Raw genomic sequence first — 14,478 nt, forward strand, 5'->3', positions numbered from 1 at the left:
CAATCTAATCCAAGCCCCATGCTGGCTGCTGGCTGCCGCCCTTCAAGGATCACACACTCTACACATGAGTCACAGGGGAAGTACAAACATGCTTAATTTGAGTGAGTTAGAATCACTTTTAGCTGTGATATCTGGAAAGATTTTATAAAATATCCATTCATTTGTTTATTCAATAAATCAATAAACACATAGTGGGCATACGCTCTGCATCAGGAACTGTACTAGCTACTAAGGTCAAGGATCTCAGAGTTCCACAGCAGACACACACATACCAAAAAAGAAAAAATGCATTAAAATATTAGGTGCCAAAAATAGAGGACAGCTTTCCCCAAATCAGTGTTTTGGAAGGATAATTCATTCAATGGAAGACAGACCCTCCCATAAAAGACACAGCTCTCACTTTCTTGAGTGGACTTGTCTGTACCTTTCTCTGGCCGGATTTTTCCCTGCTGCCTTCCCTCCTGCCTCCACCATTGCCCCTCCCCACTCCAGCAGGTCCCCATTTTCTTTGTCTGTCTTGGCATCCTTTAAAAAGCCCAAAGACTCCAAGATTTAAGCCTGACTTCTCCATAAGCCTGTTGTGTGTGATCTCAGAAAATTACTTAACTTCGCTGAGCCTCCGTTTTCCCATTTGTACAATGAAGGGCTCGGATCACATCTAAGGCGTAACTCCAGCCAGGATGATATTCACACCTCCCTGCACACTGTGCTCTGGCGGGCCTTCCTGCCTTTGCACGGCTGCACCCAGCCCCCTCTTCTCCCCCCAACACCACCACCTGGCAAACATCAAGACTCAGCTCAAATATCTTATCTTCCGACAAGTCTCCCGATTCTACACACACACCCACACAATATTTTAGTCTGGCCTTCCTTTTTGCTACCACTACCTTGTGAGAGATTTCAGGATGAAAGGGGCAAGGGAGATAGGAAGACTTGGGTTTGAGCCATGGCCACTCATCTCTCCTATTGAGCCTCAGTTTTTCACTTGTAACTTGGAAAAACTATCTAATTCGCACGTCTAACCAGTTTATGGGGATTAAAGACAATGCCTGTCAAGTGCCTGGCGCCCAAGATACGCTCAATAAATAGCGGCTATACCACCACCACACCTCTTAGAACCCTTCAACGTACTGAATTACAAAGAGCTCTTTGTCGGTCTCCGGCGCTAGACTGCGAGCTGCCTGAGGGGAACCCTTCCGCAGCCTCGCTAAGAAGGGGCATTAAAGGTGGGTAGGGAGGGGGCAAGGCTGGCCGGGCCCAAGGCACGCGGCTCCAATTCCCGGGGGAAGGCTAAGCGAGGCGGACCCAACCTCGTGGAAGTGACGCCACAGAGCGAGCGGCGCCGGAGCAGGCAGGCCTGAGCGGGGCGCGCGCTGCCATGGCGGAAGCGGAAGGGAGTTCTCCGCTCCTGTTGCCGCCGCCGCCGCTCCCGCCCGGGATGGCGGAAGTGGAGGCGCCGACGGCGGCCGAGACGGACATGAAGCAAATCCGCGGCCCGGGTAGTGGCGCCATGGACGTGGAGCGGAGCCGCTTTCCCTACTGCGTGGTGTGGACTCCCATCCCGGTGCTCACGTGAGTCTCCTCCGACGTCAGCCTGGGGACGCGGAGGGCCCGGGGAAAGCCGGGGCCCTCACCGCGTCGTTGGGCGGCCCCGGGCCACGCTCCCGCGCCGACGCGCAGGGGGCCTTCTCCCCGGCCCGGCCCCGGCCCCGGCCCCGGCCCGGCCCAGCCTGCAGAACCCTTGCCACCTGCCCGGCGCCAGTTTCAGCTGACGGATGGGACACGCTCCTCCCCGTCATACACGACACCTGGTCTAGCGGGGGAGAAAGACAATTGTAGACCGGCGGGAACGGGGCTGGCAGGGAAGCTCAGGAGCTGTGAACACACAAAAGAGGAACCCTTTCCTCCGACTGAGGACATCTTCATTCATTCATCGGTTTATCCATTCATTGGGCAGGTGTTTACTGATCACTTACTATACGCAGGACATATGCTGAGTCTGGAAGTGAGAGCGGGAGTTTGGTTGGGACCACACGGCCTCCTGGGATGTCAACGTTAGAAGGGTCCCTAGAGATCTGATGAGGCTGGAAATCACACACCATCTCAGTCGCAAAGCGGGTTTAGGGTGTTTGCTTCCTAGGCCACCTGCCTTCCAGGTGTCTGCCCCCCCAGGCCAGAGTCCTTGCTATGGCAGGAGCCCGTGTCAGGAGAGAAAGCAGATAACTCAGGTACTGCTGCCACCTTTTAGCGAGGAGCTCCCAGGTTGGAGAGCTGGTTTGCCCTCCTGCTTCATCCTTGACAGCTGACAGCAATAACCACTTCTTACAGTGCTGGACGGTTTGCCAACCCCTTTCACACCCATTTTCTGTTAATTTCACAGCCTCTCTCTGATGAAGCTGAGCTTTCAGTACCATTAAGTGTTTTAACCAGGTTCACAAGGCTAATAAGCAAAAAAAAATAAGCAAAGGCACCTAAAATTCAGGCTTCTGACTCCATAACTTGCAGTCTTTTGACTACATCTCATTCCTCCTCGCATGATGGAATATACCCCTTCGATCGAAAACAGCCAAGAGTTGGTATGGAGAAGGGATCATTTTTGGCCCTATATGTTGCTCATCCTAAAATCATTTTAGTTTTTGTATTAAGTTAAAATACTTCTATTGTGTTTTCAAATGCTTATGCATTTTCTTGACAGCATCCAAGTCTGAGTCCTTCAAAAATAAAAATTTTACGAAAGAGAGTTCATTAATTCATTTAGTGTTCTTTTAACACATTTGCCAAGTGACTCCTATGTGTCTAGAGTAGTTACAAGTGATGAGAATATACAGTGGTGAATAAAACAAATATGGTCCTTACTCTTAAAAGTTTAAGTCATGGTGGAAGAAAGTAGACAGTAAACAAGTAAACTAGTAAGAGAACTTCTGATAGTGATTACTGCTATGAAGAAAATAAAATGTTAACGTGATAGAAACTGGTAGGGATGGTCAGGAATGTATCGGTTTTGCTAACGGTCTGTCCTGTTGGTGAAGATCTCTTTGGCCTTTCCCCATACTCAAAAAACAAGATCTGTGGAGTGGTCCTCTGCTGTTCATCTTGGAAGCACCAAGATGCCCAGTCAGCTGGGCCAGGAGCAGTTCACACCCCATTTCTGTGCAGGTGTTGCTGAGATGTTCCCATTCTCCAGACACATACAACACTTGGCTGCTTCAGAGTTTTGTTTTCTGTCTGTTGATATCCTGTCCTTTCACAGGGTCAAGGTTAAAAGTCTTTGCTGACCACCTTCACCTCCCTAGCAGGGTACTTTGTGCTTGCGCTGAGGCAACCCTCTTGACCTTGAGACCAGGACTGGCCCTGTGAATCCTCTTCGTACTGGAGCCAAGTCTGCGGCCCCCAGGCCTTGCCGACAGATCTGGGGTTCCTGTGTATTTTGCATATTGTACTCCATCTAAGATTTGTTTTTTTTTAAATGCTAAATAAGTTGACCTTTTAGTTCCTGGAATATATCATGCTTTTTTCCTAATCTCTACCCTTGCAGATACCGTTTCCTCGTCACTTCCTCAGGCAAGCCTTACCTGAACACCCCCACCCCCACCACAGATTAGTTTAAATGTCCTCCACCCCGTCTTATTTTTTTTTTCACTTGAGGTGTAACAGAAAGTGCACAAATCTTGTGTACAGCTCAGTGGGTTTTTCATAAGTGTGCACTCATGTCACCACTACCCCAAGGGCATCCTGTGTCCTTCCTAGTCAGGCCCACCACAAAGGTAACCCAGAGATGAGTTTTGCCTTCTCCTGAACTTCATATAAACAGAAACATTCCTTATATACCCCTGCATGAGGTTTCTTTCGCTCAGCCTTATGTCTTTGAGAGCTCGTGCTGTGTGCAGAAGTTTGTCCTTTTTCATTGTTGTGTAGTATTTCATTGATTGTACCACAATTTATTTGTTCATTTTATTGTTAGAAGGAGCCCTGGTGGCACAGTGGTTAAGCACTCAGCTGCTAATCAAAAGGTCAGCAGTCCAAACCCACCAACTGCTTCACGGGAGAAAGATGTGGCAGTCTGCTTCCATAAAAGATGACAGCCCCGGAAACCCTATGGGGCAGTTCTGCTCGGTCCTATAGGGTCACTATGAGTTGGAATCGACTCGATGGCACCAGGTTTGGTTTTTGGTTTGTTGCTGGACATTTGGATGGTTTCTAGTTATTTTTTTAATCAACTTTACTGAGATAATTTACATACGTACATTTTAAGTGTATAGTTCACTGAGTTTTGACAAATGTCGTTTCTTGCTAATTTGAATAAAGGTGCTATGAGCATTCTTGTGCATGGCTGTGGTGGACACGTGAACTCATTTCTGTCTGTTGTATACTCAGAAGTGGAATTGCTGAGGCAGAGAGTATATTGCCAAGTTGTTTTTCCGAAGTGGTAGAAACAGTTTATACTCCTATCAGCAGTGAGTGAATGAGAATTCTGGTTGCTTTGCATCTTCACCTCCACTTGGTGTTGTCAGTTCCTTTAAACCCAAAAACCAAACCCATTGCCGTCGAGTCAGTTCTGACTCATAGTGACCAAAGCACTTAACTGCTGCACCACGAGGGTTTCCTCAGTTCCTTTACCCATTGCCATCGAGTCGATTCCAACTCATAGCAACGCTATAGGACAGAGTAGAACTGCCCCGTAGAGTTTCCAAGGAGTGCCTGGTGGATATGAACTGCTCACCTCTTGGTTAGCAATCGTAGCGCTACGCCACCAAGATTTCCTCAGTTCCTTTAGGAACAGCCATTCTGGTGGAAGTTTAGTGGTATCTCATTGTGCTGTTAATTTGCAATTGACGCTCTTCTGTGCTTCCCCAGCTCCCCTGACCAACTGTAATCACAGCACTCACTACCCAGATTATATTCCTATAGCGTGTCCCCAGTGTCTGCCAGGCTGAAAGACCCCCTAAGCTCTGCTCCTCCCCTGCCCTTTCCTCTCACAGGTGGTTTTTCCCCATCATTGGCCACATGGGCATCTGCACATCCACAGGAGTCATCCGGGACTTCGCTGGCCCCTACTTTGTCTCGGTGAGTCCCCAGTCTGCCCCCAGTGGAGGATCTCAAGGCTTAAGTAGAAGACTGGCCCATCTTGCCTGCAGACAGGTTTCCTGTCTCCTCAGACCCAGGAGAATGCAGATAACACTCAGTCCCTCTCCCCTCACCAGTGTTTGACCCCTTTCCCCTTCTCTTGCCTCCAGGACAGGCCAGGAGGGCAGAGTGGCCAGGATTCTTAAGTAACTGACCCAGCCCTTTGTCCCCGCCCTTGGGGTACTGAGACATGGGTAGGGGTTAGAGGCAAGAGTGGAGAGTCAGACCATCCAGGAACTATATCTCTGGACCTTCAGAAGGTGGGAGTCACAGGTTGGGGGAAGGGAAGGCTGCTGGGGTTCCCTGGGTGTGACCATGGAGGGAGGGGGAGGGGCTTCTAAAATAAGCCAGCTTGCATTCCCAGGGATGTGACTGAGACGAGGTCAGTGGGCTTGCTGCAGGTGGGTGTGTTGCATCCTGAGCATTTCCAGGTTGCCACTTGATCTTCATCGGAGCCTGAAGCAGAGGGTGTGGTGGCACTGATCTGTTGATGTTAATCGTCGTCATGGTCATCTTAACACTACAAAGTCTGTCACTTTGCTACTTAAAAATGCTTTCATGCCCATTGCTTTTATGATAATGGAGATTACACTTCGTATAGCGCTCTGTTTTTCTGTCATCTTTGACCAGCTCTGTCACCAAGACCTTCCTGATTCTGTACTCAGAATCTGTCTCCGCATAGCTCCTGCCACCCCAGATCTTACCGTGGCAAGTCTAGGGCTTGGCCGAAATGCTCCCTCATAGGAAGTCTCTCTAGGCCCAGCACCCCCGGTTCCACTCTGAAGGCAGTCACATAGCTTCTGCACCCCAAACGTAGAGACAGGCTCCACTTGGCCACCATTGTTGGATTGGGAGGTCACAGGGCTGTCAGCATTTACACCACAAAGGGAACTGCCTCACTGTGATCAAAGACCAGAGAAGCTTGACCACAGAACTTTGAGACTGTAAGGCCCAGAGAATTACCTGGATCCCACGCAGAGGGTCAGTTGCAGCTGAACCCAGAGCCCAGGTCTTTGGTCTCCTGGTGCAGTGTCCTGTGTACTCTCACACAGCTGTATTCCCACAGGAAAGCTGCCACTGGCACTTCAGTACAGCGCCAACCCCAGGGCAGGGCCCACGCCTCTGGCCCACTTCTGAGTCATTTCACTTCAGCCACTGGCCCAGGGCTGTGTTACAAGCTGGATGCAGGTTCCCCACTGACCTTTGTTCTTGTCCCTCACAGGAAGACAACATGGCCTTTGGAAAACCTGCCAAGTAAGTGATGAACACGCATGTGACTGGCCCTGGGGCTAGGTTTCTCCTGCCTGGAGCAGTAGGCAGGACCTTCTGGGACCCAGGAGGAGTCAGCACTCTGAGGACCCGTGTGGAGGGGAGAAACAGCTAGGATCCACCAGAGCATAGCCACCCTGTACCGAGTGCCCACCACATGCCAGGCCATGGGCTAGCTCCTCCACCTACAGGCCGTCTAGGCCTTGCTCTGGCTCCTTTGGAACAGTGAGGAAAGGGGAGCGACATGGTCAAGACAGCATTTAGGAAGTGGTGGAGCTGGGACCCACACCCAGGTCTGTCTCACTCTAAAACCTAGACTCTTCCTCCTGGTACTCAGGGGGGAGAACAGACCATTTAGGGTATAAGGTTGTGTGGACCTCTCTGCTGGAAAGTTCTAGTTGGAGAGCACAAAAGCAGTTGAGGACCTGGGAGCTATTGCTGATTTGGTTTGGGATTTTTGGTCTTCATTTTTTCTGTCTTGGAGACCCACCTCAGCCACAGGCCTGGTGACAATGCCTCAGTCATCAGTATGCTCAGATCAGCATCAGGTGCTCTTTGCCTGTGGCAGCACTCAGGAGGGACAGACAGGGAAATGTCATCCCAGGACCCAAGGAGGAGTTGTGTCCACGTAGCAGAGGCAGCCTGGAGAAGGCACCCCTATTCCTGCTCTCCCTTCCTCAGGCAGAGCCTCTGGGCTGGGTGCTTGCTGCCAGGTTGCTTTTTGAGAACAGTTTTAAGGTCACTCATTTCCAGGTGGGAGCTTATGAGTGGCCCCAGTTCAAGCCACTGTCATGTCTCACTGGGTCAGTTACCCGGTCTCTAGACTTCTTTGCCAAGCCATTCCCCGCACAGCAGCCAGAGGGCGCTCTGACCCCAACACTCCCTGGCCTGAGCCCCTTTGGGGCACTCCGTTGCTGAGAAGAGCAGTTCTCAGGCAGCTAGAGGTTTATGAGCTTTAGCTCTACCATCTTGTCTTCCACTCACCCCAACAAGCTGTAGGGAGACCTTGGGGAGAAGGCTTGCTGACAATAAACTCCTTAGTGTGACATTCAAGTCCCCCTATGACACGGCCCCCACCTGCACCTCCAGCCTTACCTCCAACATTCCATCACCTTGTTTCTTCCTCTGAATCCCCCAGTAGTCCATAGTCACTACGTTCAGGTACACAGTGCACAGTTTTATGCCTCTCACTTTATTCAAGCTGTTTCCTCTGCCTACAATTGCCCTCCCCTTCTCTGGGCCTGACTAACTCCTCTTCCTTCAGACTAGACTCAGGTGTCACCTCCAGAAAGGCTTCTCACAACCCCCAACAGAGTTAGTGGGTCCATATCCTCTCCAGGGTCTGCTACGTGACTCTCTCCCTAATCTGCAGCCTCAGCATGGAGCTCGGGGCCTGGCAGGAGCAGGCGTCAGGGAACATTTGTGGAACTGAGTGGCCACAAGGGAGCAGAGGTAGTGCCCAGAACCCCTCTCTCCCCTCAGGTACTGGAAGTTGGACCCAGCTCAGGTATACGCTAGTGGGCCCAATGCGTGGGACACGGCCGTGCATGATGCCTCTGAGGAGTACAAGCACCGCATGGTAGGTGGGCCGGGACAGGCAGGCACTCCTGAGAACCAGAACCAGGGCGGGAGGTTTCCCTGCAGCCCAGCCTGACCCAACCCTTCCTGCACCTCCAGCACAATCTCTGCTGTGACAACTGCCACTCACACGTGGCATTGGCCCTGAACCTAATGCGCTACAACAACAGCACCAACTGGAACATGGTGACACTCTGCTTCTCCTGCCTGCTCTATGGGAAGTATGTCAGGTGAGCTGCCCTGCCCAGTCGTCCACTGCTGCCTTCCGCTGGAGCGCTCATCTGAGGGTCCAAGCAAGGCCATTTCTGGAGCCCTTCAGCCAGCAGGGAAGAAGCAGGTGCCAGTCAGAGACTTGAAGTTTCCAAGACAATAAGCCAGGTTCCTCAAAGAGTGGGAGGTGGCTGTGCTGAAAGCAAGGAGCACTGGACTTGGAGTCCGGCTTCACTGGGGTCCCAAATCCATCTCGGTCACTTTTTCACTGTGAGCTCTTGGGTAACTGGCATGGCCTCTCTTAAGTTGAAACTGTCCTCTATAACATGGGGCAATGATTCCAGCTCCTCAGGGAGGCTGTGAAGCTACAGAGCCCTGGGTTCAAGTAAAGTGAACAGCTGGGTCTTCACAGGATGGTGAGGTCATCTAACCACTGAGGTGATGGCCACACGGGATCCCTTCCCAAGCCTCCTTCATCAGAGGCAGGGCTCTGGGCAGGTAGACCCCAGTGGTGGCCCAGGAGGACCTTTGCAGCCATAGCCCTGTGAGGTCAAAGGCATTAGTCCCAATTCACAGGTAAAGAAGAGCTCAGAGAGGTTGAGTGACTAGCTTATGGCCCCACAGCATGACCACAGCAGAGCCCAGACTTGGGAGCCAGCTCATACCCAGGCCGGTCCAGCTGCCTTTCTCCAAGTTTTCATCTAGCCGCTGTCATCCTTAAAAGCTTCTGAAAAGGAGACTTTTCAGTCCTAGGGGGCTTTTAGAGGTCCCCTGGCCTAAGTGGCGTAGTGGTTAAGTGCTATGGCTGCTAACCAAAGGGTCAGCAGTTCAGATCCGTTAGGCACTGCTTGGAAACTCTGTGGGGCAGTTCTACTCTGTCCTATAGGGTCGCTATGAGTCGGAATCGACTCGATGGCACTGGGTTTGGTTTGGTTTTGTTGGCCTAAGTCCTCATTGTTTAGAAGGACAAGAGCATAACTAATCACACAGAGACTTAGGCAGAGCCCCTGGCTTCCAGCCCCATTGGCTCCAGCATTGGGCAGAGGGTACTCCTGGCTTCCACACCCAAACTGGGGTTCCTGGTCCTCTTGCTGGGGACCTCTCCCCAGAGGCAGGAGTGATTCTAGGTGGAGCCACTGAGGACCGGAAAGGTGAGCACATCCCCTATACCACCCAGAGAAGTGTCAGTAAATCTCCACTGGGAGCCTGGAATGGCCCTTCCCCAGGACCATGGTTGGTGATCCTCCATGGTAAGTGCCAGGCCCCGCCCAGTGTAGGGGTGTGGGAATGGTTCCAGGGGCTTCCCGCAACCCTGTCATGGGTCTCTGGATGGATGGCCTTGGGGCTGCACACCTGCTCACCTGGCCTTTCCCACCTATGCTCTCCTCCCTCCTCTGTCAGCTTTGGGGCCTTCGTGAAGACCTGGCTGCCCTTCATCCTCCTCCTGGGCATCATCCTAACCGTCAGCCTAGTCCTTAACCTACGGTGATGGCTGCCTAGTGGCCCCGGACCCACCAGGCTCCTGAGGAGGCAGCTGCCACCCCTTTTAGTTCCAGAATCTTTCTCCTCACCCTGAAAAGCAGGGATGGGCCTCCTGGTTTTGACTTGGGGTTCTAGGGGCTCTAGGCTAGGTGGGGTGGGATGGGGGCTGAGGAGGAGCATGGGATGGGGATGTTTGTTATGTCTCACTAGCCGCTCCTCTCCTCCCTGGGCTTGTGACCCCTGCCCTTAAGGTACCCTCCTTGTTCGTCTGTTGGGAAGGCCTTAGCTTCTTCTATAGAGCCCCTTCTGCCCCAGCTGGGCCGCTGCCTGCTGGGCTCCTCCCACCTCAGCCCCTCTGGCACATCAGATGTCATTCTTGGGCCCAGTGCCCGGTGTCGGGGAGGGGAGGGTATTTGGACCCACCAAACAAGGCAGCAGTGGGATCAGAACTAAGCAGTCTCCATAAGTTAAACGGCCCTGGCTGGGGCTTTCACCATTGACCTCTGAAATGGTCAAGGGGGACTGAATGCCACTTGCCGCCCAATGTTTGCCAGAAGCTGCACTAGGGGTAGTTTGTGCCTCTGTCCTGGCGTCTTCCAGCCCATGCAGCCCGCTCTTCCCACTCCTCCAGGGCCTCCCAGCTCCTTGGGCCCACCTCCCCCTGCAGTTTGGGGCCTGGGCTCCTCCAGGCAGGCAGAGAGGTGAGTGGAGCTGCCAAGTGCCAGAGTGACCCCTGTAGGCCAGAGTAATGTAAACTTGGCTCAGCCCCAGGTGTGGGCCTCACGGTGGTGATGACGCCCCTGTGTCCAAGGTGCAGGGAGGCTGTCAGAGCAGCCAGTGCCATCAGGGAGCTGGAGGGGGCTGTTCTGCCCACCTGACTACAGCTCTCCTTCAAGTTGTCAAAAAGGGGCCTGTGCTGCCCACCACACTCCCTGCTCCAGAGTCCTTTGTGGGGTTCCCTGGGTGGGGCAATAAAGAGTTTTGACTCCGGATGGTGCCCTGTCGTCTTCTCCCTTTGTGGCGCCCTACCTTCTTCTGTGTATATCTTCTTGGTGTTTGTAGGTACCTCTACCCCCTGGCAGGCAAGGGGGCTGGTTGCCAGGGTCATGGTTGAGTCTGCGCTCAGTGCCTGGAGCTCAGAGACATCAGTATCCCTCAGGTACATCCTGCCCCTGTGCCCAGGCTGTGGGAATCCCCCACCATTCTCGTTCCCCATCCACCATTGCACAGCTTTCTCCTGAGGCAAGTGAGTATTGAAGCCCTTCCCATGTTCCCTCTTAAGAAGAACATGGCAGTAGAATTGGGGGTTGGGCTGAGCAAGCCTGTGCTTTCACTGGGCAAACCAGAGAGCCCGCACATGGCCCTCATCCAGGAGCGCACAATCTGAGATAAGCAAAGCCCTTGGCCCCTAGTGGTTTTATCTGTCCCACATTGCCAGGTTCATCATGCTGAACCCCAGTGATTGTATCACTGCCCTGCTTCACACACCACCACATCACTGCAGCCCTCAAGTGTGGTCAGCCTGCACCTCCAGCCTCATTGCCCCGGGCACCTGTTCTCCAGCACCCATCTGCTTCTGTGGTCCTTGGCTTCCGCCTGTTGAAATCTTGACCTTCCAAAGGCCCAGCTTAAACGTCATCTTGAAGTCTTTCCCAGCCCTGTCCTAGTGCCATGTGTCACTTTAGTCTGTGACTTCCTGGAGGGCCCTTCGTGCTCATCCTGAGGATGTCCTCACCATCTTGAGGACAGACTAGTTGCTGGACCAAGTGCCATCAGCCCCTCCCAGACCCTGCACTGCTGCGGTTTCCAAGCTGGGGTTCTTCCCTGGACAAGGCTGAGGTGTCTCCTCCCCACTGCCAAAGGATCCCATTTTCAAAAATCTGTTTTGCATGTCAGGGTCCATCTGAGAAGTGGTTGGGGGAAAGAAAAGAGTTTCACTCCTGAGGGCAGCCCACAGCAGGGTGAGAGAGAACAGTTCTAAGGCCTGTCCCAGCCCAGCAGGAGTTAAAATTAACCTTGGGACGACAGGACATAAACAGGTGCCAGAAACCCACCAGCAGTTACTGAGTACTTACTATGTGCTGGGCCTTGTTTTAAAGTATCATTTATCCTCACCAGAGCCCTGTGAGGTAGGTGTTATCATTATCCTCAAAAGTAAAGAAATAAACAGGCAGAGTAATTCGCTCAAGGTTACAGTTAGGAATAGTGGAACCATGGTTCAGACGCAGCAGCGTGGCTCCAGAGCCCCACCCCCCGAGCTTCCATCCTTGCTGCAGCACAAGGAGTGAAGAGGGGGGTTGTTTCCCATAGAAGAGGGGTGCTGCTACCCAAGAGAAGGGAGAGAGGGCGCTGGAGACAATCAAGAACCACTCCTTACAACAGCCCTCTAAGATGGCAGCTATTGTCCCTGTTGATAGAAGAAGAGAGGCTCACAGTTTGTCACTGGTTCAAGGCCGCCTGAGGACCACACAGGGGAGCCAGCATTTTAACTCGCATCTGCTGACCTCCAGGGCCCTGGATCATTGGGGAGTTGCCTAGAGACGTGCAGAGGCAGAGAATCATGGGAGGAGGACTCTGAGCAGGTGCTGGAAGGGGGTGGAGGGGCATGGGGAGAAGGTTCCAGAAGCTGGAAGAAGGGAGGCACAAATGGACCAGGAGTGTGGAAGGGACCAGAAGTAGAGTCTGTAGCTGAGGCTTCAGGGATGTAGGAGGTGAAGGATGGGCAGAACCAGGTCATCCTGGTGGTCAGGCGGGGGGTGGACTGCCAGGGGAGGTGGTGAGACTTCTGCCAGAGATGATGTGTACGGGAGGCTGGATTGGTGTGGAGCAGATTTGGAAGTGAGCCAGAGTGTTACCCTGATTGTCTACTGGCATCTGCCAAAGCTGAAGAACGACAAACGTGTTTGACAAGGCCCTCTGGCAGCCCTCTGGAAAGGTTGAGTGGGGCTGCTACTAGGGATGAGGTGGCTGAGCAGGGACTGATAACCTGGGCAGTGGGAGACAGGAGACATGGGGCAGATGGGCAGCATTTGGTGACTGGCAGGAAAAAGCAGGAGGTCTGGGGGCAGGACAAAGGGGACTGTTCACAGAAGTGGGAACTCAGAAAATGAGAGGTTTCAGGTGAGGAAGGGCCAATGAGCTCAGGTGGAGAGGACAGCAGGATGGAAGATCAGAGTGGGGATAGTCACAGCTATTGAGAGAACAGAGAGCTGGGAAATTGAGAAACCTGAAGAACAGACCACAAAGTGTGATGCCTTCCAGGGGTGAGGGCTGCTAAGAGGTGAGAGGACCTAGAGAAAACAGCCAGGGAGGGACCAGCCCAGGAGGGGGGAAGGGGTGAGGATTTTGGAAGCCACTCTTCTATTCCAGGAGGCTCGTGGGGGAGGCGGTGGTGGGCCTCATTGCTCCCACAGTTGGCACTCAGTGTGTACTGCGTATGTAAATGCACACATATAGTTATTAAGAGCCTGAAGGGAACTCATTGAATTACAGTGAAAACCCTCTGAGGAGGGATTATTGCCCCCATTTAACCAATGAGGCAAAAAGAGGCTCAGGAAAAAAGATTGACTCGGAGAAAATAAATGGAGAAGGCTGGACCTTGGGCCAGGGCTGGGGGACAGACTCCTCAGATGTTCAGGTGGTGGCACCGTTGGCGAGGTGTAGGCTCCGGTGAGGGGGAAGGAGCCATGCAGTTTCCTTTAGAGCCCACCCCTTGCCCCACCCACTTTTTCCCAGGGGTCTGTGAGGTACCCTCTCATCTTTAATCCGAGTCCCAGATGTAGGGCCCTGGGCAGGACAGGCAGCGTAGAATGAAGTAGACTTGGGATCAGGATGGTTTGGCGTGACCTTTGTGCTCAAGACCAGGATGAAGACAGCCCCCCAGTTCATGGTACAGAAGCAAATGTATTCTAGAACCCATACCTGCTTTTTTCAGCGGGGGGTAGAATCTGGGAGCAGAATGGGGAGTTGAGGGGGACTTTCTGCAGACAGAGGAAGAGCGTGTAGGAGTTCCAGGCATGGCACCAGGAGAGTCCAGGCCTGCCCAAACCAGTGGGGTGCAGGGCGGCTGAACAGAGAGAGCTGCTCAGCTGTTACCAGTGCTTCCTGGGACAGGTGTGTGGACATGGAGGGGCCGTGGTTGTTGAAATGGCCGTGGGCACTGGACTGTGTTGGAGAGGGTTCACCTGGCACCTGCTGTATGCCAGCTTGTGCCAGCACTTTCGTTTCCCTGATAGGTTCTTCCGCACTCTGCTACCCTCAATTTGCATAGGAGGAAATTGCAGCGCAGAGAGGTTAAGAGACCTGCTCCAGGGCACATAGAAGATGAGCAGGGACTTTACTCAGGGTGGTCTGACTGCAAAATCTGAAATGCTGCCATTACCCTGGCTCTTAGAAAGTGTTTCTAACTTTGCTTTCGAAGCAAGTACCTATCAGCAACTCAGTGGGCAGGGGAGGGCTGCTACCTATTCTACAGATGGGGTAGTCAAGACTCTGAGGGATCGGAACTGCAAAGTGAGTCCACAGTGGAGCTAGGGCCAAACCCGAGGCCTCTGTTGCTCACTGAATCCTCTCTGAATTCTCTGAAAGCCTGGGGTGGTGCATGCCCCCATGGAGCCACGAGTCCAGGCCCGGTTTTGCATCGGGCCCTGCTGAGAAGGTGTTTCCTCCTCCTCTGTGGGGCAGCTGCTCCACTCTGCTGGGCGGCCTGTTGAGTCAGCCTTAGTCCCTCAAGGCTCTTCTCCCAGTCCCTGAAACTCGGCTGCCAGGGGAGCCGGGGTCACCCTACGAAGGTGTCCCTCCATATTGGACCCCTAC

At 53.0% G+C, this 14,478-nt stretch overlaps 1 protein-coding gene across 1 annotated transcript; it reads left to right on the forward strand.

The window, feature by feature from the left end:
- The first annotated feature begins 1,363 nt into the window (after window positions 1-1,363).
- On the forward strand, window positions 1,364-9,693 carry TMEM222 (transmembrane protein 222). Its single transcript, XM_064281551.1, has 6 exons — window positions 1,364-1,572; window positions 4,980-5,064; window positions 6,347-6,378; window positions 7,876-7,972; window positions 8,071-8,201; window positions 9,583-9,693. Exons 1-6 carry the CDS (start codon window positions 1,379-1,381, stop codon window positions 9,668-9,670), a joined length of 627 nt encoding a protein of 208 aa, XP_064137621.1. The 5' UTR covers window positions 1,364-1,378; the 3' UTR covers window positions 9,671-9,693.
- Window positions 9,694-14,478: the final 4,785 nt, after the last annotated feature.

This window comes from Loxodonta africana, chromosome 3, assembly GCF_030014295.1.
Source record: "Loxodonta africana isolate mLoxAfr1 chromosome 3, mLoxAfr1.hap2, whole genome shotgun sequence".
In the NCBI taxonomy this organism is placed as follows: domain Eukaryota; kingdom Metazoa; phylum Chordata; class Mammalia; order Proboscidea; family Elephantidae; genus Loxodonta; species Loxodonta africana.